The sequence below is a fragment of the Choloepus didactylus genome (assembly GCF_015220235.1).
Source record: "Choloepus didactylus isolate mChoDid1 chromosome 23 unlocalized genomic scaffold, mChoDid1.pri SUPER_23_unloc1, whole genome shotgun sequence".
NCBI lineage: Eukaryota > Metazoa > Chordata > Mammalia > Pilosa > Megalonychidae > Choloepus > Choloepus didactylus.
The window spans coordinates 1,622,977-1,650,425 of NW_023637590.1; the positions used below are offsets into that span (position 1 = coordinate 1,622,977).

Below are 27,449 nucleotides of genomic sequence, written 5' to 3' on the forward strand. Positions count from 1 at the left end.
AACTGCCCTCGGAAGAGAAAGCCCTGCTGCCCTGCAGGGTGCCCACAGCGGCGGCGGAGGGGCCGCTGGCAGGGGCCGGGTGGGGGGTGATTGGCAGACCAGGGTGGGGGGTGGCAGCTGTCACCTTCAAACCTCGGACCCTGAAAACTAAGACCCAGGAGAGCACGACAGCAAGCTGCCCCTGGGGGGTGGGTGTCCCAAGCCTTTGGAGAATGACCAAGTTCCCTGATGTTTTTAGGTGTAAACCTGGAGCCAAGGCCCAGCCCACGCTGGCCTGGGCAGACGCCCCCAGATGGAAGGGCCTGGCCTTCTCTTTGAAAGGACAGGGGCTGACTGCACCCTCTCCCAGCACGGAAAAAGAGAAGTCGGCAGTTCCAAAGTACCTGTGACCGCACTATTACTGTCTTAGTCGAAGGCGATTCTCATTCCCCAAAAGTGAAAACTTAAAATCTCAAAAACGCAAACCAAAGAGAGAGCGAGCAAGAGAGGAAAACAGCTCCAGTCTATGCTATTTGCCATGCTCTGTTCAAGATGTCAGAGACCCAACGTTCGGTGCCAAAGGGTCGTGCCGTGAAGCCGGGCCCCTGCACCCCGCTTCAGAAGCACAAGCTTCCAGCCCCCCCACCTCGGGGGTCCGAGGCCTGGCCCGGCTGGGGGTGCTTAAGCTGACACCAGGCAGCCCACCCCTTGGGGACCCAGGCAGCGGTTCCTGACTCCCCTGTGCTGTGCTGGTGGCAGTCATGCCCGTCCTGTGGAGCTGGAGGACCTGGAGGGTTGGGAGTTCTAGTCTTTTTGGCCCTGAGCCTGGGCTCACTGGGGCACGGGGCTGTGAGGCGTCTCCACCGGTGCCAGGTCCACTGGAACGTGGTCTCCTGGGAGCTGGGCGGTGGTGGCAGTGGCATGCCACAAGGGGGTGTGGGGGCTTCTACAGCCCATCCAGGGGAGAGGCCCAGAGCGGTCACAGCCCCAGGGGCCTGGGGTAGGCCACGCCACCTCTGGCTCCCCAGATGCCATCCTGATGAGCAGGGTCAGCTCCGGCAACTTCCCCCTCCAGGGCTCAGGGCCCGAGGTCTGGTGGGGAAGCCGGCTCGGGCCGTGCCCCGCGCCCTGGCATCGGCTCTCAGACACCCCCGGCACCCAGCAGGCATTCCGGGTAAACAGCACCGCGACACTGGACGTTGGTGCCACTTCCCGGAGTGTCCCGGAGCCGATGGAGAAGCATCCGCCAGTCCCCACAGCCCAGACCTGGGTCCGGGGATCCTGCATGGCGTCTGAGGGCCGGGACACCGCGGGCTCCCGCTGTCAGCTGTCCAAGTAGACAAAGAGGATGTCCTCGTCCGTGCCGTAGCTGGTCCTGGCCTCCTCGAAGTTGCTAATGCTGGTGGTGCACATTCCTGCGGGGACGGGGAGGGCCGGGCAGTCAGCAGGCGGGGTGAGCGCAAGTCCTCCACCTCCAGGAAGCCCTCCTTGCCTGCTCCCCCGGGATCTCCTCCTCCCACCCCTCCCCAACCTAACAGATGGAGAAAGCAAGGCTCCGAGTCTCTGGGAAGGAACTTGCTGAGGCCGCACGGGGCGAGCTTGGGTACGTCTGTGGGAGTTGGGGGGCTCCTTCCCTGCACCCCAGGGTGTGTTCTGGTCCTGCAGGGCCCAGAGACTGCAGCGTCTGCAGGTAGTTGGTGGTGGACAGGAGCCCGGGGGGAGCAGAGGGTTTCGGGGAGAGGCTGTGTGAGGTTGAAGGGGTGAGATTTGTGGGCACCGCCGGCCCCGGCCCCCCCCAGCCCGGGGCACTCACGGTCGGCATAGGCAGGGTTGTTGTAGAAGATGCAGCCGGCGGCGCGGTTGTAGCCACGCAGCACGATGAAGTGGCCCTGGTAGTCGGGGCTGCGACAGAAACAGCGGTGGCCGCGGGGCGCGAAGCAGCAGTACTTGACAGGGCTGGAGCAGAGGTCACAGAGCAGCACCCCCGAGTTCACCAGTACGATGGCCACGTGGCCCTGCGCCAGGTGCTTCTGGATGTCCTGCAGGCTCACCGCGCTGGAGCGGGGCGGGGGAGAGGGCGTCGGCGTTGCCACGGACACAGCCCGGTCCCCCAGGCCCCCGTGCCACCAAGTTGCAGGGCACGGCTCGCCCGTCCCCTGCCCGGCACTCCTGGCCGGGGGATGTCGTGCCTCGTCGCCGGGGCCCAGCCCGGGGCGGCAGGGGGTCAGCTCCGGACAGCCGGGCCGAGCACCCAGAAGGCCCCTGTCCTGGTTAGTGAGACCTTTTTGCTGAGCCCCCATTGCTCATCGCCCTAAATCACACGTGGTTTACGCTGAAAACTGCCAGGCCAATTTAATTCCCCTAATCTGAGCCAAGCAGGGCCAAACTGGTTTCCAAACCAAATGCTTTTCCAGAAGCATCAGTTCTTTTTTTTTTTTTCCTAAGGCCCCTCGTGGCAGAAGGGGCTGCCCAGCCTGGGAAGCCCCAGCTTGGCAGAGGCAGCAAACCCAAATCAGAACCCAGGAGGGGATCCGGGGGTGGCCTTGAGCCTGGGGCCCCCACTGCCTCCGCTCCCACTCAGTGCCCGTCTTCACAGGCCACCTCCCCAGGGGCAGGCCAGTGTTGGCAGCTACGGGGCCTGGCGCTACTCCAGCCCGCGGCTGGATCGTGGGGCGTGTTGGCTGGTGGCCTCGGCCCGGGGAAACACGGCATTTCTCCATTTGGTCTTTGAAAGAGAAAAACTGGCTGAGCTCCCAACAGTGCGTCCGAAGGTGGGACGGGGGTGGGCGGGAGGGAAACAGGGTGGCAGGACTGGGCCCAGCTCCCAGCCCGGCCCCGGGGCGGTGTCGACAACGGGTGGCTCTCACCATCTCTCCCTGCCTCGGTTTCCTCACCCGAGAGGAGGGGAGTGACAACAGCTACCCCCTCAAACGTGCTAAATAAACCATTTGCTGTCTTTCCTTCCAAAATGCGTGGCTGATGGATGAGGGGTGAATTTTTCCCCCCGTTTTCCAAATCGCCCTATCATGTAATTATGTTCTGTCAATATGCCATAAATTTGTAGGTGGAAGGGGAAAGCTGACAAGAGTGGCTGGTCCAGGGGAGCCTAGCCAGGGCCCCCCGAGAATTCTGTTTCCTTCTGGGCAATTTACCCCCAGGTCTGATTGAAACAGGTCCCCGACGTGAAAGCGGGGGGCTGGGTGAAGTCACGGCAGCCCTCGGGGAGATCTGGGGCCTCCCTCTCGGCTCCTCTTGATCCTTCCCGAGGGCAACATCAGGGAGGCAGGAGGCTGTGCCGGGACCCCAGCTACACACCAGGACCCCCTGCTCCCTGTTGGCCCCAGTGGGGGGCTAATTTTATGTGTCAACTTGGCTGGGCCACGGTGCCTGGTTCTCCGGTCAAGCACCAGCCTAGATGTTGCAGTAAAGGTATCTCATAGGTGAAATCGGCATCGACACACGGTTGACTGTACGCAGAGATGCCCCAACATCGTGGGGGCCTCGCCCAATCAGTTGGCGGCCTCCTAGGGCCATGAAGAAGTGATTCTGCCTCAGTTTGACCATGTCACCTCCTCTCGTAATTTCCAGCCTGCCCTACAGATCCCAGACTTGCCAGCCCCCGAAAGTGAACATGACGATTCCTTCGAATAAATCTCTTCTCTAGACACGTGTATTCCATTGAGTTCTCTTTCTCTGGGGAGCCCCAAGTGACATGACCTCCCCCCTCCCCCCGGCTCCCCGCCGTGCCCCCACATTCCTCAGGCCACCCCTCTTCGCTAGAGCTCCGGTTCCGTCCCCTGCCGCCTCTCCGTGAGCCACCCAAGGGCTGGCCGGAGCCCGAACTGCTCACCCAACCTTCCGGCAACTGCTCAGGATCCACCACAAGCCAGAGCTTCTTGTACCTCAGGCTGGGTAGCCCCCAAATGATCCCCGTTTTATGGATGGGAAAACCAAGGCTCAAGGCAACAAGTGCCCGAGGTCACCTGGGCAGGAAACCCCGGTTCTGCCTGACCCCCGCCAGACGCCATCCTGAGGCCAGCCCCACTCTGGGCCTGCGGGTGAGGGGGTGCGCAGGGAAGTGGGGGGGACTCACCATTTCTCCACCAGCACCTTGCAGGCTTTGGCTTGTGCAAACAGCTGGTTCACCCGGGTCTCCTCCGTGTCAAAGTGCTTCCTGTAGAAGGACTAGAGAGAGAAGAGCAGAGCTGGAACGGCCACCTGCTCCAAGCTGGCAAGGGGCCGGCTGGGGCACAGGGGGCAACACGGAGGGGCAGGCAGGCTCGGGTCGGCCCCCTGGGGAGGGTTGAGCTACCCTGGGCTTGTGCACCCCAGCAGGCATGAGTGGAAAGAGAGGGCACGCGATGGCCGAGTGCCCCGGGACAGCAGGACAGGATGCACGTCCCCCAGGGAGCTGTCGAAGGCGGGCGGTGGGCGTGTGGGTTGTGGGTGCTGGAGGGACCCAGGACGCCATGCTCAGAGGCCACCCGCCTGTCCTGCCCACAGCGAGTGTGTCACCGGCCCCCGTCTCTGCTCCGGGTCCCCCGGCCTTGGTCACTGCCCGCCCCGGCTGGCCCGAGCCGGCCGCTTGCCCACCTGGTTGCGGTAGCCCTTGTCGACGCCCAGGGTCTGGGTGCAGAAGCGATGCCGGACGCCAAAGTGGCGCATCAGGTAGGCCAGGTCGATGGTCCAGATGCTCCGGGTGAGCCGCAGCTCCCGCAGGGCGTGCTCAAACTCACTGTCGTCCGGCCGGCCCAGGTACCTGCGGGCACACGGCCGCGGAGGCCCCCGTCAGGGCTCCCGCTCTCCAGAAGGTTCCGGCGGCCCAGAGGTGCGAAGCCCCGGGTCCCGTCCTCCCCGCTGTCTGGGCCAGCCCGCATCTCTCGTGGGCTGTGTGGCCGCTCTGCCGTCACCGCCCTCTCTGGCCTCACTTGTTTCCTCTCTGAGACAAGCCACACAGAATGTGGCAGTGGTTATATGTTTTTAGCCACAGAACACTCCCTTTTGCCTGGAACCCCGATGTGCCAGTTTGGATGTACTATATCCTCCAAAACCCATGTTTTTGATACGATCTTGTGGGGGCAGACGCATTAGTGTTGATTTGGTAGGAACCTACTGATTGAGTGTTTCCATGGAGATGTGACTCAATCAACGGTGGGTGAGACCTTTGGATAATTTCCATGGAGGTGTTAGCCCACCCATTCAGGGTGGCTGTTAACTGGATCACTGGAGTTGTATAAAGGAGTTCACAGACAGAAGGACCTCAGAGCAACTGAGAGTGACATTTGAAGAGCAGCTGCAGCTAAGAGAGGACAAAACGCCCCAAGAGCAACATTTTGGAGAACGCCATTTTGAAACGCAACCTGGGAGCAAGCAGACGCCAGCCACGTGCCTTCCCAGCTAACAGAGGTTTTCTGGACGCCAATGGCCATTCTCCAGTGAAGGTGCCCTAGTGTTGATGCCTTACCTTGGACACTTTATGGCCTTAGGACTGTAACTTTGTAATTAAATGATCCCCCTTTATAAAAACCGATCTGTCTCTGGTGTTTTGCATAACGGCAGCATCAGCAAACCGGAACAGACGGGAAGGTAAAACAGACCCAGGCAGCAGATGGAAAATGTTTGTGCTCCCTTCCGGCTCGGACGTTCATGCAGCTGCAGCTCGGTGGTCAGTCCCCTGGAACTTCCCTGTCCCCCCGAGGCCCCCAGGACCAAGCTCAGGGAGGAGCTGGGCCTCTGGTGGGCCCCCTACCCGGGACACGTGGCCCCCAGCCGGGGAAAACCCCACTCACCGCAGCACCATCCTGGAGCAGGCCAAGCCACAGTCCCAGTGGTAGAGCTGCTGGATCACGGGCACGGGCAGCTGCACAAAGTCCCCTGCACGGAAACCCAGGGAGGTCACCCCAGCCATGGCCACCCCCACTGCCACCCCTGTGATCAGCTCCAGCCCTGAGCTGTTCTCCTTACAACAGCTGGTGACTTCCCCCCAAAACGTCGGTCAGACCAGGTCACCCCTATGCCAACCCCCAATGGGGTGGGGGGGTTCCCTCATCTCTCAGGAGAGTGCCTTCGTGGCTGCTGCCCTAGCGCCCCGTTTCCTCGCCTCCCCTCGCCCCCACCAAGCTGATCTCGGGGAGAACCTTCACCTGTTGTGACCCCTCATGCCCCAGGGTCTCTGCAAAGCCACCTGGGTGCCTGAGCTGACACAGCACCCTTACCCTGAGTCCCCCCCCCCACCAAGCCTTTCCTTCAGAGCCTTTTTTTTTCGGGAGGGAGCCCCGAGCAGGCTGGGACAGGGGCTCTTTGGCCTCCCATTTGAACCCCACGGCCGGCACACAGGGGGTGCCCAGCAGATACCCTCTCGCTGACCTGCATTTGGCTACCCCTGATGTGGGGGGCCTGGATCTGATTCCGTCATGCAGTCAACAAATATTTCCCAAGAGCCCGCTCGGTGCCAGGCCCGCGGAATGGAGAGCGGAGACGGGCAAAATGACTTGCGCCGAGCGTGACGAGAAGAAACAGGGTGCCGGGTTGGGGCAACGGTGGGGTGCACCTCAGGGAGCGGGGGAGGCAGGGGGCTCGGTGAGCTGGCCGTGGCTTGGCAGGGCTGTGGGTGCCTCCCACTCTGGGCAAAGTTCAGAGTCTACAGAACCAGAAGGAACGACCGGATGCCACGGCTCACCGCCACATTACTCATTAATGACACCCGTGGGGTGCACGAAGACACAGCCTGCTTTGGAGGTCTTGGGGGGCTGCTCCGTGGCTGTGCAACCTGGCTCCTTGCTAGGCCACCCCAGGGAGCTCGCAGTGGAGCCCCTGGGGCCTCACTGCTCCCCTGCATGGGCCGGCCAGGAGGGGTCACTCACCAGCCCTCGTGTCTGTCCTTTATGCGGCCCCTTGCCTGGAGTGACCCCCAAAAGCTCCTCTTCTCCCACATCCGACCCCTCCCTGGTCTTCGAGGCCTGGCTTAGATGCCACCATGTCCTCGGGGGTCCCTGACCTCACCGGGCCACATCCGAGTTAACACTTTGCTTCACAGGATGGGAAACCTAACTGGGGATTGCGGCCAGAAGTTGGAGACTGGCCGGGCCCCTGGGCTGGGTTTACTCCCTCTTGTCCCCCAGCCCTCAGCTCAAACGGCCTGTGGCAGCCACCTGCTACCCGAGTCACCTGAGAAGAGACCCCGGACTGGGCCTCTCTGTAACTGCTTTCTCCCTTGTCAAAACACCACCACAGTCTCCTCTCCCACCCCGTGCAGGGGGCCGTGGGTGCTCCGGACAATTCTGTGTGCCAAGCCCTCTGTGGGTGCCAACCCGGCTGCCTCTAAAAGGAACCCAGCCCCTTCGTCTAGGGCCTTCGCCTCCTCCTATGAACCAGATCCGGCCCTGAGAGGCCCCGTCCTGCCTGCCAGCCCCCTGCCCGCCCTGTGCCCCAAATCCCACCCCCAGCCCTTCTCCCCAGTTCCCTACAGAGGGAGCCTGTCCACAGTGCCCCACTGCTCTGCGGATAACGTTCTCACCCCTCACCCTGGCCTGCAGGGCCCCTCCCCAGCCTCGCCTCAGTCCTCATCCCTTGCTTAACCTGTCTTCTGTCCCCCCGTGACCCCGGTGGGCCTTGTCCCACCCCAGGACCTTGGCACGTGCCGTTCCCACCGCCTGGGACCCCACGCCCCGCTGTCTGCAAGGCTGCGCCTTCTTATCATTCAAGTTCCAGCTCAAAGTCTGGCTACGCCTTCTGGGGTGAGGGGGGGCCTCCTTCATAGCCCCCTGTTTCTTCCACAGGGCTTATCAAAAGTAATTTAAAAAAATTTAATTTGTATGCTCCCTGAGGGCAGGGACCTCACTGATCTTGTTCTCGGCTATGCCCAGTGCCTCGAGTCTAACGCTTAGCAGCAACTACATTTTTGTTGGCAGCCATGAGCCTATTAACGGCCTACTGTGTGCCATTAAGCACCCACTGTGTGCTAGGCTCTGGGGGGCACAAAGGTGTCCGAGACCCAAACCCTACCCTCCAGGGATTCACAGCCTGAAGTGTTTATCCACCCAAAGGGGCCGAGGGAGGGAGAGAGCTCTCTGCAGGGGCTGCGCCATCACGGATGGGCGTGGGGGGTGCCTCTCTTTTCACGCCCCCTGCACTGTAACCATAAACCGCCTTGTGGTTTTTCTCTCCAGGGGCTGCTTACCGGCCACCCCCAGCCCCAGCCCCTTCTCTCCTGTGAATCCCTCACTCTGGGAAGAGCTCCATTCCCTCTCCAGACCCCTCGGCATGAGCCCTGGGTGTGGAGGATTTGAGGTGTTGTCTGCCACCTGCTGCACAGCCTGAGGGCTCCTCGGTGGCAGGGGGCATGGGGCTGCTCGGCCCCCTCCAGGCCCTCAGCCCGAGGTGGGCACTCAGGCAAGCTTGGTGAACGGAGGGAGTTTTCCAAAGACGCCTTCACCGTGCAGTGCCAGGGCCTGCCTGTCATCGCGGTGCCCATACCCTCCTTGTGGCTTCCAGACCACAGCCCTCCGCTCGCGGCTGCCTCCTCACTCTGGGTGATCTTTGGCCAGGCATCCACCCCGGTCATGCCACCCCTGTGCCCAGCCACAAAATGGGGGCCCCTGGAGACTCAGCTGCCCCTCCTCCTCTTGCCCTGAGCCCCAGAACCCCTTGATTGAGGCCCCATAGGAATAAACACCCCCACGTGGCTGTCCCCAGCCTTGGCACGGGCAGGCCAGCCCATGGGGACCCCGAGACGTGCCTGCTGGGGGTGATAAGGGCAGGAGAGGCCTTGGCCTTCTTTCCGATAACAGCTTCAGTCCCTCAAACCCCAAGGTGCTGCCACATGTTGGTGTCTGGAGCCAAGGGAATGCTGGGGAAATCATCTGAGAGCTGGGGCCTGCCTGGCTTCAGTTAGCAGCTGCTGTGAGGGAAAGAGGGGGTCTCGCCGGCCCCAAACACTTAACCCTTCTCCAGCTCAGCATGCTCATCTGCGAAAGTGGAAACAATAAAGATTTCCTTGGGTCCCTATGACGGCTCGTGCACATAAACAACTCAGCCCAGTGCCTGCCTCGTAAAAGTTCCCTACAAATAAGAGCCACGACTCCACTGAGGTCTAGAAGATGCAAGAGTCTTGCCTAAGATTGCAAAACGAGATAATCGGACAGGAAGGGGATGTGAATACCAGGTTGGCATCAGACTCCTGCTCCACCTGCACCCACAAAGTAGCCGCCCACCCTCCCACTGACACCTTAGGGCCGGGTTCCCATATGCTCTTGACCTTGCCTTTGAGCGGTCACCTTAGAGTTTATTAGCACTTTCCCTTCCTCATCAGCCCCGAACCTCAAGCAAAACAGGCGCTGGACTTCCTCCATCTCCCTCTTATGCAACTGCAGGCAAAGTGAGCCCCTGGGTGCCGACTGCCAGTCTTGGGGCTCACGGATCCAACCTAGCAAGACAAGGTGACCCAGGAGCCTGGAAGTCCCCTTCCCCGCCCCACTCTGGGCCTCAACTTGCCCCCAAGTTCCCGAGGGGGGACAGGGTCTCCCGGGACGGCTCCAGCTGGACTTTCCGGCCCCGCCTCACATCCCGGGACCCCCCACCCCGCTCCCAGAGGACCCGGGGGTGGGGGTGGGACGAGACGGGAGTTTCCAGCTGGACAGGTCGCCTGGATCGGACCCTGCCCAGCGTCGGGGCGCGGCGTCGCCTCGATCGCCCGGCACAGGGCCGCTTACCCGGCTCCAGCGGCGGCCCCGCTGCCTCCGCCTCCGTCCTCATGGCCCGGGCGCGGGGCGCCCATGGCCCCGGCCCTGCGCGGCCTGCAGCTTCGGCCTCGGCCGGGGCGCGCGCGCAGGCCGCGATCGTCCGGTGCCGCCGCCGCCACCTCCGCCACCGCGGCGGGGACAAGGGGAGGCGGCGGCCGGGCCGTGCCAGGCCCCGCCCCGGCCCTTCCAGGCCGCCGACCCGGAGGCCCCGCCCTTCCGTCCCTCCCGGAGGCTTCCTAGAGGTCCCCCACTCCCACGCCCGCGGCCGCTTGATCTACGCCCGCCTTGACCATTCGCAGGCGCCGCTTCTACTCGGCCCCGCCCCATTTCTCACGCAGACGCCTCCGTTTCCCGGAAGACCCGCCCCCGCCCTAGAGCCCCGCCCCCGGAGCGCAGCCGTCTCCCGGGGCTTTGGCTCCGCCCCCTTAGGCCGCCTCAGGGGGGCGCTCTGGCCCTGCGCCGGGCGTCACAGGGACCCCCAAAAGACCCACCCCTACCCCGACTCCCCAAAGAAGCAGAACAACCATGGGGGGTCCTCCAAATCTACTGTGTACCTCGGTTTCCCTCTCCGTACAATGGAATTACCGCGCGCCGCTTACCTGGCGGCGCCGGGTGCCAAGGCCTCAATTGTGAGCCGGGGTCCCGGCCGTCCGCCCCCGAGCCGAGGGCCCGGGCGGACCCCCGCCTCGCCGTCCAGCTCGTCCCCGGTGTGGGGTGCCTGGCGGCGCGAGCTCCCCTCTCCCCTCGCCCGCCCGAGGGTCGGGGTTTCCGGCGGCACCCGGGCCCGGTCATCAGCCCTCGCTTCCGGGGCCGGAACTCTCGGACCGCAGCCCGCGTTTCCCAGCCGGCCGGGTGAGGCGGGGACACCGCGCTCCCCGCTGGGGGGAAGGAAGGGGCGGGCCCTTGTCGCGCGGCATTTCGGGAACGCGGGGGATCCTGGGAGCGCGCGGCCCGCCATTCGCTCTCCTCGCACGGTCGCCGCCGCTTGTGTCGCAGCCGAACGCAAGAGGAGGAAGCGGAGGCCGGAGCCGCTGAGGAGAGGCCGGGGACGGGTGAGGGGTCGGGGGCTGGAGGAGGACGCGCTGCCGAGGAGCTCGGAGGGGCGAGGGCAGGGGGGAGAGCGGGAAGCCCGGGCCCCCCAAACATCAGCGTCGCTCCCCCAGCTCCTGCGTGGTGAGCGCATCGGCTTCTCCCCAGGGTAGAGGTTTCTGGCTTTTTTTTTTTTGTACCTCTCAGTGGTTTTCAAAGGATCCAGGCCAAAATCTCGAAATCGTCCCTGGCTGAATCCTTCCTTCCCCCCAAATCTCGTCTGGGTCGTCGTTTTAAGTCTCTCTGCCTCTGACCTTTGTATGCTTCATTTATTCTGTAAATGCTGCTACCTTTCCATGGATCATTCCTTCCAGTAATCCTGCAGCGATTGGTTCCCTGCTGTCTTTAGCCTAAAATCCCCTCTCCTAAAGCTGGAACTCGGGGATCCCCTTCCCAACCTCATGGTCACCCCCTTCCCCTTCAAATGCATCTTTTCGCTGGCTTTCTCTTGGACACACATGATGTGTTGGAACCTTCATCTTTGCTTGCCTCGGAGTGAAAAGTCCAGCACTTTTCTTTTTTAATTAGGTCAAGCCAGGCGCCTGCCCTGATTATTTTCCCTCTAAGACGAGCATTGTCCGTTTAAAGCAAGCTGTCACCCTGTGAATGCTTTAATGTTTTCTCTTTAGCGGTGAAGTAAATGGGGCGCCAGCAGGCAGTCGATGGGTTGAATTAAAAATGCAGCCTCCTTTCTAAGATCTGTCCATGGATCCTTTGGTCCAAATCTGAGCTGCCCAATACTGTCGCCACTAGCTACGTGTGGCCATTAAAGCACATGACCAAGGAATTGAGTATATAAATTTTATTTCATTTTGATTAATTTTTAAATTTAAATAGCTACATGCAGACAGTGCCTGTTGTGTTTGACGGCTCAGGTTTATATTTACAGTTCTCAAAGTGGAGCGACACCCGCGACTATGGGTTGACAGATACATTGTACAGCATATGTAGTCACCCCCTGCCAGCCTTTCCTCCACAGTATTGATTCATGGTTGTTTTTTTTTAACAATGATAAAGGGTCATGTGTTAGATGTCATGTACAGGGAGGTAGATGGTAGTCACTTTTTCATTCTATAGCCTTCCCTCTTTCCTGCCTATTTCACACACACCCCCATCTTGCATGTTCTTGCTGGACAGGCTCCTCCAAGCTCCTTTTTCAATAGCAGAGAAAACAGTTTTGGTATCCCTTGCTAAGTTTTGTGGGTGCCAGGCCCCGAGAGGGACGGTGTGTGCAGGATGCCTTCTCGAGCTCGGAAAGGTGAACTAACTGTTCTCTGTCTCGCCCTTAGAACTCTCCTGCCCACCGACATGTCGATTGGTGTGCCGATTAAAGTCCTGCACGAGGCCGAGGGCCACATCGTGACGTGTGAGACGAACACCGGCGAGGTGTATCGTGGGAAGCTCATCGAGGCCGAGGACAACATGAATTGCCAGGTACGCTGCTTTGCATCCGAGGCCATGGGGAAAGCCCGGGCCTGTGTGTTGGAGGACGGAAAAAGCGGTGACTGCATCCTCATGAGGTTGTTCTAATCCATCGGTTCTTTAGTTGGCAAGTGCCTCGTGTGTGCCCGGCACTGGTAGAGGTGCCAGGGATGAGGCCGTGGTCTGGGGCAGAAGCGCCTTTTGGAAGTTTGAGGTTTGTGGCTTTTTTTTTCCTTGGGAATTCACCAATCCCGCCCCCCCATTTTTGTTTTTTTGTTTTTTGTGGGTTTTTTTTTTTGCTTTTATTTTTAATTGTAGAATACAACATATGGATAAAAGTAACAGCTTTGCAAGTGCAGTTTGACAAGTGGTTGGAGAGTAAATTTCAAAGAACTTTTAGGTTACAATTCCACAGTTTCAGTTATTTCCTTATTATGAAATATAACATACATACAAAAAGGTAATATCTTTCAAAGTATGATTTAACAAGTAGATGTATAGGAAATTCCCAAAATTATTTTGAGTTATAGTTTCATAGTTTCAGTTATTTCCTTATCATGAAATACAACATATATCCAAAGAGGTATAGCTTTCAAATTACCAAGTAGCTATAGAACAAGGATGCTATGGGTCATGGTTCCACCGTTTCACTTCTTTCCTTCTAGGTATTTTAATACCCTAGCAACTAAGAAAAAGAAAATTATGTAAAGATTCAGTATTCATAATCCTTTCTTAAATTCCATCTTGTCTGTTCTACCACTTCCTCTAGTTTAATCACTTTCCCGATCTTCAGAGATGTCTAGGCAGTGACGACCCTAACCTGTTCATGTTGCAAAGGGGTGTCAACATTATTGCAGAAGGGAACGCATCTAGTTGATGTTTTTGAAGAGGCCATTGCCTCTGGGTTTTGGGACTTAGCTGGCATAGGAGCTCTGGAGGATTTTAAGTTTCTGAAGAATAAACTTGGTGAGTGAAGCCTTTATAGAGTCTCAGATAGGGATCTGGGGTTTTTTTTTAGGGGTTTGGGGACTGCAGTTGACTTGGTCTTGTCATACTGTGGACATTTGGCATTTCTAGGTGAAGCTTGCATGGGGGTAACCTCCAGGATAGCCTCGCGACTATTTGAATTCTCTCAGCCACTGAAACCTTATTTTGTTGCCTTTCTTTTCCCCCTTTTGGTCAAAAAAGCGTTCTCAACCCCTCGATGCCAGGGTCAGGCTCATTCCCAGAATCTGTGTCCCACATTGCCAGGAAGGCTCATTCACCTTGGGGGTCCTGTCCCATGTTGGGGGAGGCTGATGAATTTATTCACAGAATTAGGCTTAGAGAGAGAAAGGCCACATTTGAGCAACAAAAGAGGTTCTCTGGAGGTGACTCCTAGGCATAATTATTGGTGGGCTCAGCCTCCTCTCTAGAGGCATTAGTTTCACCCGAGCAAGCCTCAAGATGGAGGGCTTGACTTCTAAAGTATGGGGCTCCCAAGTTCACAAAGCATATGTTATATCCATGATAATCCATCCGTATCTCACATTATCACCTAGTTGTACAGGTCTCCTCACTCTCCATTTTAAACAATTCTCATGACCCAAAACATCTCTTAGCTCTTATCAGCCTTTAATTATTTGTCCCTAGTATTTGTGTAATACTGGTATTGAGGTATTTAACTTGGCCCTCTGCTTTCTCCTTCCTACAATCATTTTCTCCCGTACTGTGGGGGGCTATTGGAGAGAAGTGGTGGTGCATCCTTCAGGCTTAGGACTGTTAGCCATTTGCCCCCACCTGTTCGACTAACTTGACAGCTGCTCATGTACTGCATGTATTCGCCTTGTTTCCTTGGGGAAGGGGTCTTATTTGAGTCTTGCAGCTCCCTTGTAAGGTAGGTAGAGTTGGCGGTAGTTTTGTCATCCTTAAAACAGGGAGAGTGAGTGTAAAGGACTCATCTCCTGAATGTCACCCTGCTCATAAATGGTGGCACAGCCTCGCGGTGCCCTTCCTGGGCCCTGGGTCTGCCTTGTGCTGCTCATCGTGTGAATTTGGGGGGGCCTCACTTTACAAAGTGCACTGGCACGCTCTCTTCCTTTTTTTTTATTGTGAACTTTGATATATATACGTAACAGTGGTAACTTTCAATACATGATAGCACAAGTAGAGAGCAAATCTCAGAGAATGTCATGGGTCACGGTTCCACAACTTCAGCCATATCCGGTATTGTAAAATATAACATGCATACAGAAAGGCATCATCTCTCGATGCGCAGCTCAACAAGCAGTCATGTAGGTAATTTCAAAAATTGTTATGGGTTGCAGCTCCACAGTTTCAGTTCTTTGCTCATTATGCAATACAAGGTACATACAGAAAAGTGAGGACCTTCAAGGCACAATTCAACAAGCCGCTATAGAGCAAATCCCAAGGGCTGTTATAGGCTACAGATCCACCCCGTCATTTTCCTCCTTCCAGCCCTTCCAACACCCCAGCACCCCAAAATTTATATATATAATTATATAAAGTTTTAGTGTTCATAGACCTTTGTTCAGTCTTGTCTTTGTTGCTACTCCTTCCTCTCACTTAACTTCTTTCTCCGTCTTCAGGGGTGTCTGGGCAGTGATCTTTCTTGTTTTTTAAACAGCGAGGTAAGAGCTTGGGTTTTGGAATCAGTGAGAGATGTGGGTTTGAATCCTAAGTGTATTGCCTAGGGCATTTTCGTCACTTCCGGTTTTCTCGTCTGTCAAATGGAGATGGTGTCACTCCAGGTACTCTTGAGATGCAGGTCCCAAGACAGAATTGGACAAGCAGGATGTTTGTGGTGGGGAAATGTCAGTAAAGGATAAAGGGAGAGCGGTGTAAGTAGGAGAGCTTCCAATTTGTGGTGCAGACTTGACAGCAGGGGGAGCAGAGAGGGAAGGAAGGAGGTTTGAGCAGAAAGAGTGGACCCCACAGTGCAGCTCGGAGGAGGGCTCGGCCAGGCAGAGAGTGCTTGTTGGCGGAGTCTGGCATGGTTCAGTGTCCTCCCCGTGGTCATCAGTCCTTGGCAGGGGGCAGCCTGGGGAGCGTGGCCTCGCTGAGTGCCATGGCGGGTCCCAAAGATGTGGCAGCTGGAGGCTGTCGCCCCCTGCCCTCAGCATTTTCCCTCTTGGAAGGAGATATGACAGCAAGTGCCCAAGGCTGCCAGGGATAGCGCCTCCACCCCAAGGCTGTTAAAGATGACAACTTCTACGTGCGCAGCAGCCAGCGCGGTGCCTTGCACATCGTAAACGTTCAGTACATGGTGCCCGCTGTTTTCCAGATGAGGAGACGGAAGGTCACAGTGGTGAAGTGACTCACTCAAGGTCACGCTGCAGGACAGGCATCCTAACTCGTCTGTCCGTTGCTTGTGCAGGGTTTGTTCCTGTAGTTGTGATTTCTCTGTAGTTTACAGCACCTTCCTCTTGACAGGTTGAGCAGCTCTTCCTTCCTCTATAAATTGGAGATTAAAAGTAGCGCCCCTGCTTTCCGGGTAGGAATGCAGATGAAATGAGAGAATGGATGTCACATGCCTCCCTGGCTGAGGTGGGGGCTGGCCACCTGCCTCCCTGCCCGTGCCAAGATTCTGAGGCTCCCCCAGGCCCACCGGCAGGCTGTGGTGCCAGGCATCCTCCCAGACAGATCCCACATAGTGCCCGCTGCTTTCCTTCCTCCCGGCCCAGGCAGTTTGGCCCTTTGGGAACGAAGGCAGCTCCGTAGCACTTTCCCTGCTTGTTCTTTGCCGGAGAGCAGTTGGAGTTTAGTATGCAACATTGAATGCTGGGTTTTAACAACATTTTCTATTATAAAAGTGGGGAGAGTAGCACACCACAAAGATTCGGAAAACGGGTGAGAGGATTCCACCACCCCGCCGCAGCCACTGCTTGCATAGTGATGTATTACCTTCCAGGAATGTGTTTTAGGTTTTTTGCTCTATCCCCTTAGATGTGGTTACAGAAAATCTTAGGGCAGGTACAGTAGGCACGTTGGCCAGGGTGCAGGTGAGCTGGGGTGGAAAGGAAAATGCAGGCAGGCAGTCAGCACACAGAAGCATAAACCTGCCTCCTCGTAGTGTAGGAGAGTCCTTTCTGGCGTGGGCTTAGGAATTCTACTTCTCAGCCTCCCAGAGGCCAGGCAGGGAGGGAAATAAATCATCAGTTCTGAGGTTCATCGTTGTTCTAGTTTGTTAATGCTGCCAGGATGCAAAACACCAGAAATGGATTGGCTTTTATAAAGAGGGTTTATTTGGTTACACAGTTACAGTCTTAAGGCCATAAAGTGTCCAAAGTAACACATCAACAATCGGGTACCTTCACTGGAGGATGGACAGTGGTGTCCGGAAAACCTGTTAGGTGGGAAGGCACATGGCTGGCATCTGCTCCAGAGTTCTGGTTTCAAAATGGCTTTCTCTCAGGACATTCCTCTCTAGGCTGCAGTTCCTCAAAAATGTCACTCTTAGTTGCTCTTGGGGCGTTTTTCCTCTCTTGGCTTCTCTGGAGCAAAAGTCTGCTTTCAACGGCTGTCTTCAGACTGTCTCTCAGCTGCAGGTATTCTCAACTCCTTGCTTTTTTCAAAGTGTCCCTCTTGGCTGTAGCTCCTCTTCAAAACGTCACTCACAGCTGCACTGAGTTCCTTCTGTTTGTCAGCTCATTTATATGGCTCCACTGATCAAGGCCCACCTGAATGTGTGGGGCCAACACCTCCATGGAAATTATCTCATTAGAGTCATCACCTAAAGTTGGGTGGGGCACATCTCCATGCAAACAGCCTAATCCAAACATTCCAAGTTAATCCCCACGGATATGTCCGTTCCACAAGATTGCATCAAAGAATATGGCCTTTTCTGGGGGACATAATGCATTCAAACCGGCACAATCATGTCTATGAGATGAAGTGTCTGTTGTGCGGTTTTCCCTGGCACTCAGATATGGGAGAGACTGTTTTCCTGGGCCCTGAGGAAGGAGGTGTGATCCTGTGTTAAATACTGTCCTCAACAACATCCCCATAAAAACACACCTTCTTTTAGCAGCCCTCAAGCATAGTGTTTTTTTCTGTGGTTTTATATATCACACAACATAAAATTTGCTGCTTTAACTGTTTTTAAGTGTGCAATTCAGTGGCGTTATTACTTTTACAATGTTGTGCTGCCATCAGCACCCTCCATTACTAAAACTTTTTCATCACCCCAAACAGAAACTCTTTGCCCTTTAAGCAGTAACTCCCTGAAGCCCCTAGTAAACTCAAACCTACTGTTGGTCTCCGTGTATTAGCTTCTTCTAGATGTTTCACCTAAGAGCAGTCGTACAATATTTGTCCTTTTCTGTCTGGCTTATTGCACTCAGCATAGTGTTTTCAGGGTTCATCGATCTTGTACTGTGGATCAGCATTTCGTTCCTGTTTACTGCTGAATAATATTTCATTGTACAGATGTACCATGTTTTGTTGATCCAGTCGTCTCTTGATGGACACTTGGGTGATTTCCACCATTTGGCTGTTTGTGAATAATTCTGCTGTACACACTGGCGTACAAATAATCTGTTCAAGCCTCAGCTTTCAGTTCTTTGGGGTATAGTGTCAGAAATTGCTGGGCCATATGGTAATTCTTGTTTAACTCTTTTGAGGAACTACCAAACCTGTCTTCCACAGTGGCTGCACCATTTTCCTTCCTTCGATGCACGAGGGATCCAGTTTCTCTACAGTCTCGCCATCACTTGTAATTTTGCGTTTTTTAAGTAATAGCCGTCCTAGCGGGTGTGAAATGTGGTCTCACTGTTGATTTGGTGTGCATTCTTCTCGTGACTAATGATGTGGAGCATCTTCTCAAGTGCTCAGCGGCCATCTGTATATCTTCTTTAGAGAAATGGATAGCACTTTTTTTTTTGACATTTGAAAATGTAATTCACGCATCGCCTGTGTTAAACTTGGAATGAGGTCCCCGAAATGGGCCTTAGGGGGTCGTATGATGTAGGCACTCTTGGGGTTTTGGGTTTGGCTGGGAAGGCCAGGGGGCTATGTTCTCCCGCCCCCTGGCCCCCCGCAGCAGCCAGGCAGGCATGGGGGACAGTGCTGCAAGATATGGTCTCAGCGGTGGGTGACAGGGCCCACCCCTGCCACCATGAGCGTCCCCTGAGGCCCGAGAGGCTGGGGCTGAGCAGGGCCAGCCATGGGCCCTCGCTGGCATCCTCTTTAGCTGATGGACCTGTTGGGGAATGGAGGAGACACGCTCAGTCTCTAACCTTGCTCGGGTATGGTTGCCCTTAGACTGGAGGGCTTTCTGTCCTTCACCACGTGTGCTCACCATGGGCTTGACGCAGTCCCATCTTATGAAATGTCAAGGAGGAATTTTCTTCCAAATTTCTTAAGAAAAAATGGTGCTAGTCAGATACTTGGTAAAATATTTTAAAACATAATAAAAGAAGCTCTGTGGAGTAGGAATAAGCACATAATTCTTATTTTATGGAGTAGACTGCATTCATGTAACTTTGGGGGGAAGCTCTTTAGGCTGTGGGTTTTATTGGGAATCCGGGGGGCAGGGTTCCCAGAGGGCCCTTCGCGGGTTCTTAGTTAACATTGGACTTGCCCTCCTGGCCCAGCCGTGGCCCCTGTTCACCCGTCGTGGGACATGGCAAAATTACTTGATGATGAAAGGCTGTTGTCTTTAATATATAAATAGTCTTTATAAGTCAACAATGTTAATATTCCAATTAAAAGTGGACTCCAGTCCTAAAACAGAAGAAAAAATATAAATAGATGTTTAACATGCCATTTTAACAGCCAGGCACACCTTTTGGAAAACAGTAACAACTTTTAAACTAGCAAATTGGCAAACTTAAAATCAATAATGTTACCAAGCGTTCCCTGCTACACTGCCAGAAGAAGGTAGATTGATGCATCCTTTTTGGAAACCCATTTAATAGTATGTTGGTGTTCTTAGAATTCGTGACCCTTGATGCAGTAACTGTCTCCAGGGACTGATCTGAAGTTGTGGACTTTCATATGCAAGGATATTCGCTGTAGTGCTATTTTTTTTTTTTTTTAAGTTGTTTCCGACAAGTTTATTTAAGAGTTCCATTTTCAGTCTTCAGTAGATTTTATCTATTTCTCATTATCTTTTTTTTTTTAATAACTTTTTTTTGGTGCAATTTTTAATAATACAAAGTTAAAAGCCTACATTTCTATTAATAGTTAAATAATGTGTCATTAGTGGGGAAAATGGCAGAATACAAAATTCTACAGTGTATTCACAATTTTTTAAAAGTAAAACCAAACTATAAGTGATACATACAAACGCATAACCATTTTTTTAGGGAAACCAAAGTGTTTCAATAGTTACCTTTGGGGGAAATTGTATTTGATTAAAATGTTTAAAACTTCTTCTTCTTTAAAAAAAATGAGCATGTGTTAAGTTTATGATCGTAAGCTACAATGAATGTTAATTTAAAAGCGGAGAGGAACAGTCAAGCCCATTTCACTGTTTTTAAAGTAACATAATTCTCTGAAGTTTTGGTGGGAGAAAGTGGTAGAATTAATGGATTCAGCAAAAACCGAACTGCCCTTTTGGGGGGTTTGGTAAGATCACCCCCGTTTTTTCCTACTCTCTATTTCTTGGCAGTGGCGTAGCCATCTGTGGAAAAAAGGTCTTTGCATGGAATTCATTACCCTGTCTCCACATAAAAATGGTAACCCAAAAGAAGCTTTCACTTCACTGTGTCAGTTGAAAACTGCTTGTAATTAATATCAGAAGAGGTTTTTAAATTTCTGAATGCAATCTGGTGGGAAATTTCCTTTAGCTACCCAGCTCTCTAGCTTGGAGGAAAACTATTTTTTTAAAATGCTTTACCTGTATCCATGTATTTTTTCCGAACTATTTGAGAGTAGATTGCATTCATCAGACTCCTTTACCCCTAATAACAAAGATATTCTTATATATCCACTGTGCAGTTATGACTTTGGGAAATCTGACATTGATTCAGTACTTGAGCCTACAGTCCGTATTCCAGTTTCTACAAGTGTCCCAGTAACGTCCATTATGGCTGTTTTTCCCTTCCTCCTTCAGTCTAGGCTCCTGTAATGTGTTTAGATGCTGCATACGCGAGGCCTTTTGAGTCTGAACCAGTTCCTCAGCATCTGTCTGTCAGGTGTGGGTGTCTTTGAAGAACACGGGCCCCCCATTTCACAGCCTGCCCCTCCGTTGGGGTGCGCCTGATGTTTTCTCACCATCAGAGTGAGATTCAGCTCTGTTGGCTGACACCTGCCTGTTCTAGTTTGCTAGTGCTGCGGTTATGCAAAACACCAGAGATGGATTGGCTTTTATAAAAGGGGGTTTATTTGGTTGCACAGTTACAGTCTTAAGGCCATAAAGTGTCCAAGGTAAACGCCATAAAGTGTCCAAGGTAAACACATCAGCAATCAGGTACCTTCACTGGAGGATGGCCAGTGGTGTCTGGAAAACCCCTGTTAGCTGGGAAGGCACGTGGCTGGCATCTGCTGCAGAGTTCTGGTTTCAAAATGGCTTTCTCCCAGGATGTTCCTCTCTAGGCTGCAGTTCCTCAAAAAATGTTTCACTCTTAGTTGCTCTTGGGGTATTTGTCCTCTCTTAGCTTCTCTGGAGCAAGAGTCTGCTTTCAACAGCCATCCTCAAACTGTCTCTCATCTGCAGCTCCTGTGCTTTCTTCAAAGAGTCCCTCTTGGCTGTGGCTCCTCTTTAAAATGCCATTCTCAGCTGCACTGAGTTCCCTCTGTCTGTCAGCTCATTTATGTGGCTCCACCGATCAAGGCCCACCCTGAATGGGTGGGGCCATGCCTCCATGGAAACACTCAAAGAATTCCAGTCTAATCAGCACTAAAATGTCTGCCCCACAAGATTGCATCAAAGCATATGGCTTTTCCTGGGGGACATAATACATTCAAACCGGCACACTGCCTGAACGGTAAGTGGTTTTGTGCAGTCCTCAGGGTGTCGCACATGGAGCTTCTGCCCATTGCTGGGGGTGCTAATTCTGGATTAGGGTAAGGTGCTGGGTGGCCTTCCCACTGTTGATCTTTTCCTTTCTAAACTGCAGAGGACTCTGTGGGGGCAGTGCTTTGAGTCAGTGTCCCGCGTCTCATTTTCCTGGGGCTGCCGTAGCAAATGATGGCTGACCAGTTGGCTTGAAGTAACAGAAACGACTGTCCCACAGTGTCCACTGGGCGGCACCCCCTCGGAAGCCTCGGGGTGGGGGGTTCTTCCTAGTTCCCTGCAGCTCCTGGAGTCTGCCAGTGGTCCTCGGCTTGTCACCGTGTCACCCCGCCCTCACGGGGCCTTGTCCCCTCTGTCCCTGGCTGTCCCCTCTCCCGTTGGGAGGGCACCGGGCGCTGGAGGGGGGCTCCCTGACGTGGCCTGGCCTCAACCAGTGTCATCTGCAGAGGCCCCTTTCCGCAGGACGGGGGTTAGGACTTGAGCATTTTGGGGGGACACAGTTGAATCTGTAGCACCCTTCAACCCCACTAGTCCTTCTGTCTTGTTCTGTAAGGAAGCTCCTTCTCCTAGTCTTTGTTTATCATCAATAGAGGCTCATAGATTTGTTTTATTCAATGCATCGTAATCTGTTACTATCCTTTTTAAAAATTTTTTATTAGAGAAGTTTGTGGGTTTACAGAAAAATTATGCATAAACTGCCGAGTTCCCATATACCCCCATTACTGACACCTTGCGTCAGTGTGCTACATTTCTTTCAATTTGTGAAAGAACATTTTTATATCGTGCTGTTAGCTCTAGTCCATCTTTTACAATAAGGTTCGCTGTGTTGAACAGTCCTCTGTGTGTTTTATTTATTTTTATTTTAGTAACAGATATACAACCTAAAATTTCCCCTTTTAACCACATTCAAATATGTGATTCAGTGCTGTTATTTACCTTCACGATGTTGTGTTACCATCACTACCATCCATTACCAGAACTTTACGATCAGCCCAGTTAGGAACGCTCTACAGTCATTTTTTTGGTCTCATCGTTTTTTGTTTTGATGCTCAAATTCTCCCAGGCTGGGCGAGTCGGAGCCCCCTCAAGATGGCTCCTGCGTCCTTTGGGGATGTCCTGAGCATTTGTCTCTGAGCACATCCTCACCTTCTGGTTTGCTGCAGCCTCATCTTGTGTCTTCCCTCACCCGGCTCTGAGTGGACCGTTTCTCCAGGGAGCCCAGGCTTCCGTTAGGATGGAATGGAGTTGAGGAACCCAGAACTGCACACTGTGAAGTATTAAGAAAATCCTAATTTAACTTCTTGAGCTGTGTGTCTAGTCGTACCAGAAACGTCCGCCTCGTGCCTGCTCCTGTGTGCCGGGCACCATGTAGGGTTTTCAACACACATCACACCCGTGGGCGAGGTGGTTCCCACACTACAGTGGGCGGCCAAAGCTGTGCAAGGCCCGGAATGACCCGGCACGTGAGGAGCAGAGCAGGGGTCTGGACCCAGGTCTCAGTCTCCCAAGCATGTGTGACCCCAACAGCAGTCCCTGGACAGGGGGGTGGAGTGAGCCCACCAGATCCCAGCACCTGTGGAAGCATCGGAGCCTCCACCCTGGCTGCCACGCAGGCCAGAAAACGAATGCCAGCGTCCAGGAAGAGACGGTGGCTCCCCTGTCGTCGGGGACAGCGAGGAGGGAAGAGCCGGGGAAGGGGCCAAGCACTTGTGACCCTGTGCCAGGTGCTGCGTCGCGGAGGGTCACGAGGATGGCGTTAGGTCGGTGGATGACAGTGCTCTAGTTTGCTATTGCTGCCAGAATGCAAAACACAAGAAATGGATTGGCTTTTATAAAAGGGGGTTTATTTGGTTACACAGTTACAGTCTTAAGGCTATAAAGTGTCCAAGGTAACACATCAGCAGTCGGGTACCTTCACTGGAGATGGCCAATGGCGTCCGGAAAACCTCTGTTAGCTGGGAAGGTGTGTGGTTGGCGTCTTCTCCAGAGTTCTGGTTTCAAAATGGCTTTCTCCCAAGACATTCCTCTCTAGGCTTCAGCTTCTCTCCAAAATGTCACTCCCAGTTGCTCTTGGGTCATTTGTCCTCTCTTGGCTTCTCCGGAGCAAAAGTCTGTTTTCAAAGGCTGTCTCCAAAATGTCTCTGTAAGCTGCAGCTCCTCTCTCAGTTCCAGTGCATTCTTCAAAGTGTCTCTCGTGGCTGTAGCTCCTCTTCAAAAGTTCACTCTCAGCTGCACTGAGTTCCCTCTGTCTGTCAGCTCATTTATATGGCTCCACTGATCAAGGCCCACCCTGAATGGGTAGGGCCACACCTCCATGGAAATATCTAATCAGAGTTACCACCTACATTGGATGGGGCACATCTCCAGAGAAACACTCAATCTAATCAACACTGATAACATCTGCCCACGTAAGATTACATCAAAGGTAATGGCATTCGGGGGATATAATACATTCAAACTGGCACAGACAGGGTCAATGCTTGTGAGCGGTCGGTGGCAGCCGAAAGCCTGGGGAGTGTGTAAAGAGTGTGCACGATTTTAGCACATGACAGTCCTGCGTCTGATTTGATTCAGTCTGCAGCACTCCAGGAAGTGGGGGGCAGCCTGATGGAGAGGCTAAGAGACAGGCAGGCTGGTGTGCAAACCAGGGCCAGGGGTGACGTGGGCCCCTGGGGGGACACTGCCTCCGTCGGGCTGCCTCACTGTCAGTGGGGTCAGTGATGATCCCCATCTGGTAGGATTCTGTATTGTGAGGTGAGCTCCTGGGTGACAGCCCCTGGGACAGCGCCGGGCAGCTAGGAGGTGCTTGGTGAGTGTCGGCATTGGTCTGTGTATTCCCTTCACTTTGGAGCCAAGGCTCGGAAGCCTGGACGCCCTCCCGGGTCACACCCCTGGCAGGGGACAGGCCCAGGGCGCACGTGTCAGCTCTCCGGCCTGCTCTCCGTGAGCTGGGGTGGACCCGGGGACTCCCTGGTGGTCTCACCTCCCCTGTGTTCACTGCAGAACTTCGGGCGTTCTCCAGGGGAGGAGCGGGAGGGCGGGTCTTAGAGACTGGGCGGGAGCCAGAGCTGGGTGTGGGAGACTTGGGCCCTCTGGCCCCGAGCGTGGAATGGGGCACTGGGCCGGAGCTGTGGGGACGTGCCAGGTGCCGGGCAGCCAGTTGGCACTCATGGTGAAGAAAGGAGCGAGCGGGTGTAAGACGGGGAGCAGCGTGGGCTGTGCTGTGGTGAGGGCTTGAGCCACTCTGGGTAATTAGCCCCCCCTCTTCCATCCTGAAGACTTGTGAGATGAGCTGTTTTTCTGGCAGACGTGGCGTCTGCTGGGGTCAGCGCTGCAGGCTGGCGTCCTTCCCCTGCCAGGTTGCTCCGCTGGCTGTCTTGGCTCCCAACTCTCCCTCTCCATCCCTGTGTGGCTCATTCATCATCCCCAGGAGTGGCCCTTAGCCTATGTCCTCGGTCACCGTTGGAAAGCAGTCCCTGGGCTTTAGGAAACCTGACACAGCGAGGCGGGATAGCGGGGAGGTTAAGAGCTGGGGCTCCGGAGCCAGGCCAGCCGGGTTCAGATCCTCTACATTCTGGTGGTCTGACCTGGGACAGGTGTCTTCAGTTTTTTATCTGCAAAAATTGGGAGAGGTACGAGGATTGTACCTAGGAAATACTCAGCTCGGTCCTTAGCACAGCCAGTAAGTGCCCTGTAAATGTGGGTGCTGCTGTCATGTTACCCCACCAGTTTTGCCTGACCCCCACGTGGTTCTTGGCCTCCCCTCTGGGTGCCCCGTCCTGCACTGGCACCGAGGGCCTTACTCACGAGCCGGCCGTTCCCTTCCAGATGTCCAACATCACAGTCACCTACAGAGACGGCCGCGTGGCCCAGCTGGAGCAGGTGTACATCCGCGGCAGCAAGATCCGCTTCCTGATTTTGCCGGACATGCTGAAGAACGCACCCATGTTAAAGAGCATGAAAAACAAAAACCAAGGCTCGGGCGCCGGCCGGGGGAAAGCGGCGATTCTGAAGGCCCAAGGTGGGTCCCCCTCATGGCACTGGTTTGAACTCGGGGTTTGTCTTGGGTCTTTAAGAAAAAGGAGGCCCTGTCACGTGGGGGTGGGGTGGACCTGGCCTTGGCCACCTTGGTGCCCACTGCCTCCACTGCAGCCTTGGGGGGGTCCTGCCAAGAGTGGGGCGCTGCCTGGCCGGCTCGGTCTTGCCCCACTTGACCCCAGTCACAGGGCTGACACAAACTCCAGAGCAGTTCCTTAGGAACACTGAGGGACCCCTGTCCTTGAATGAAAGAGTTAGTAGTCTCCTGTGCGACACCTCTAGTGGCCTTTCATTTCCAGAAGTTCTGCCTGGGAGTCTGGGGGACACTCAGGCCCACCAGGTTTGCTGAGCAGATGCACCATGGTGTGGGGAGCTGGCGCTCGAGGCAGTAGGGCCGCGTCTCCTGGAGTGGCCCGACACCCCACGGCATGTACCTGGGGAACTGCCGATGTTGGGGATCTCTTTTCACATAAGAAATTAGCAGTTTTGAGCCATGTTACCCATGAAAGGGGAATGGGCTGCTGTTTTCAAAATGTCTTGTCTTTGAAAATAAATCCTTTGGACCATTCCAGACTTGGGACTTCGGCCTCTTCCCAGTGCTTGAGTCTGGCCTTTCTCCTGGATTTACCCGGGGAGAGGTTTTGGATTCGGGTCCCGGAAGAGGTCTGCGGCATTGGTGGGCCGTGGCAGCAAGCACGGCTGGCAGAGCCTCCCTTGGACCGGCAGGGCATTGGCAGCCTGGGGGTGTTACTACAGGCTCCCCACCCGCTCCTTTGGCTGCTCTCCATGTTTCACAGACGAGGTGGCCCCTGAATTCAAAGACGCAGTGGAGTCCGGCTTCAAAAAGCCTTCCCGGAAAACCGATCAGAGAATCTCCTTGCCCTTCTGGGCGATAGAACAGGAAGGAGTGGTTTTCAGAAATGCCGTCCTTCTGGCTGGGACTGCTGCTCTCCGCTCACTCAGGGAAGGGTTGCCCCATCCTCAGCAAAAAACGGAACCATCATCCAAGTTTTGCCCGGGCCCCCTGCCCAGCCCCAAGCCACCCGTCTCTCCCAGCCCTTGCTCTGGCTCTGTCGGCAGGTGAGTGGGGCTTCTTACGGGACCCCACTCCCTCCTCAGGATGCCCCGGACCATCAGGAGAGGAGGGTAAGGCTCCAGTTAGCAGCTGCAGCAGTTCTTACTCATCCTTCAGAGCCCCCAGTCCCCTCCTGGGACCCCTGGGTCACAGAGAGACGAGGATGGCAGGAGGGAGAGTTTTTGTTTTCTGTTGTTTGTTTGTTTCTGCTATTATGAAACAGTTCAGGCTGCAGCAAAGCTCAAAGAATAATATAAAATCCCTCACCCAGATTTCATCGAGTTAGCATTTAATCACATCTGTTTCCGAATTTCAAAAGTGAATTAACTGCATCTGTACTGTTTCGTTAGCCAGCCCCGGGGCAGCCCTGGGAATTCGGCTCAGCTCCGGTTCTCAGGCCTGCTCTCCAAACCACCTTCGCTCCCAGTGCCCTGCCTCCCAGACACGTGGCGAGAGGCAGGCCAGGCTGCAAGGCCAGGTCCCAGCCACCACCCCCCACCCCCCTAAAATGAGATGGGGCAGGGGGTCGGGGCCAGGCAGCCTTTCCGGTCCCTTCCATCTCTGTCATCTTAGAACGACACAAGCCCTCACCAGATGCCCTGGCCTCATCCTTTCCCTTTCCTCTCTTTCAGTGGCTGCACGAGGACGAGGACGCGGAATGGGACGTGGAAACATCTTCCAGAAGCGAAGATAAAATTAACTGTTGAACAGAACTTTACCCCCCTTTTTTTTCCCTTTGGCTTGTCTGGGTGGGTTTGTGGAGCGTTTATTGTATATGTCCTCGGTTTCTTTTAACACCTTTCTCTTTACAGTAAGAGCAATGTTAACCTAAATAAATCTGGTTTTGTTTTTGAGAAAACAAGGACTGTGTGTTCGTTTTGGAGCATGGTGTTCTGTGTGCTTTGGCAGCGGGTTAAGATATGACCCCCCGGGAGGTATCCTGGGAGAATGCCAGTGCTTTCAAGTAGTGCAGTTAGTGATAAAAAGTGTAAGCCGCTGTTCCGGGCCAGTTGCTGGTTGAATCCCGGAAAAGCTTGTAAAACATGATTGTTTCTCGTTCCTTGATCTTTGTCGAACGTCATAAACTTAGCTTACCATCCCAGCCTGGGGGTGGTCCCAGCCTTAGAAAAAGTCCAGTATCTTTTGC

At 54.6% G+C, this 27,449-nt stretch overlaps 2 protein-coding genes across 7 annotated transcripts; one reads left to right on the plus strand and one right to left on the minus strand.

Moving 5' to 3' along the window:
• Positions 1-397: 397 nt before the first annotated feature.
• Positions 398-10,526, minus strand: GUCD1 (guanylyl cyclase domain containing 1). Of its 6 annotated transcripts, XM_037823526.1 has the most exons (8): positions 9,690-9,720; positions 9,298-9,403; positions 8,717-8,945; positions 5,769-5,853; positions 4,573-4,738; positions 4,073-4,164; positions 1,793-2,034; positions 398-1,394 (listed from the first exon to the last, which is right to left on the minus strand). In XM_037823526.1, exons 3-8 carry the CDS (start codon positions 8,838-8,840, stop codon positions 1,303-1,305), a joined length of 801 nt encoding a protein of 266 aa, XP_037679454.1. In that variant the 5' UTR covers positions 8,841-8,945; positions 9,298-9,403; positions 9,690-9,720; the 3' UTR covers positions 398-1,302. The 6 variants fall into 6 exon arrangements, with proteins under 6 accessions (XP_037679454.1, XP_037679453.1, XP_037679458.1 ...); XM_037823525.1 differs by lacking the exons at positions 8,717-8,945; positions 9,298-9,403; positions 9,690-9,720 and adding an exon at positions 10,319-10,526; XM_037823530.1 differs by lacking the exons at positions 8,717-8,945; positions 9,298-9,403 and having other exon boundaries at positions 9,690-9,905.
• An 89-nt stretch (positions 10,527-10,615) lies between these two features.
• On the plus strand, positions 10,616-27,161 carry SNRPD3 (small nuclear ribonucleoprotein D3 polypeptide). Its single transcript, XM_037823531.1, has 4 exons — positions 10,616-10,771; positions 12,098-12,242; positions 25,018-25,210; positions 26,935-27,161. The coding sequence occupies exons 2-4, from the start codon at positions 12,117-12,119 to the stop codon at positions 26,994-26,996; spliced, it is 381 nt and encodes a 126-aa protein (XP_037679459.1). The 5' UTR covers positions 10,616-10,771; positions 12,098-12,116; the 3' UTR covers positions 26,997-27,161.
• The last annotated feature ends 288 nt before the right edge of the window (positions 27,162-27,449 follow it).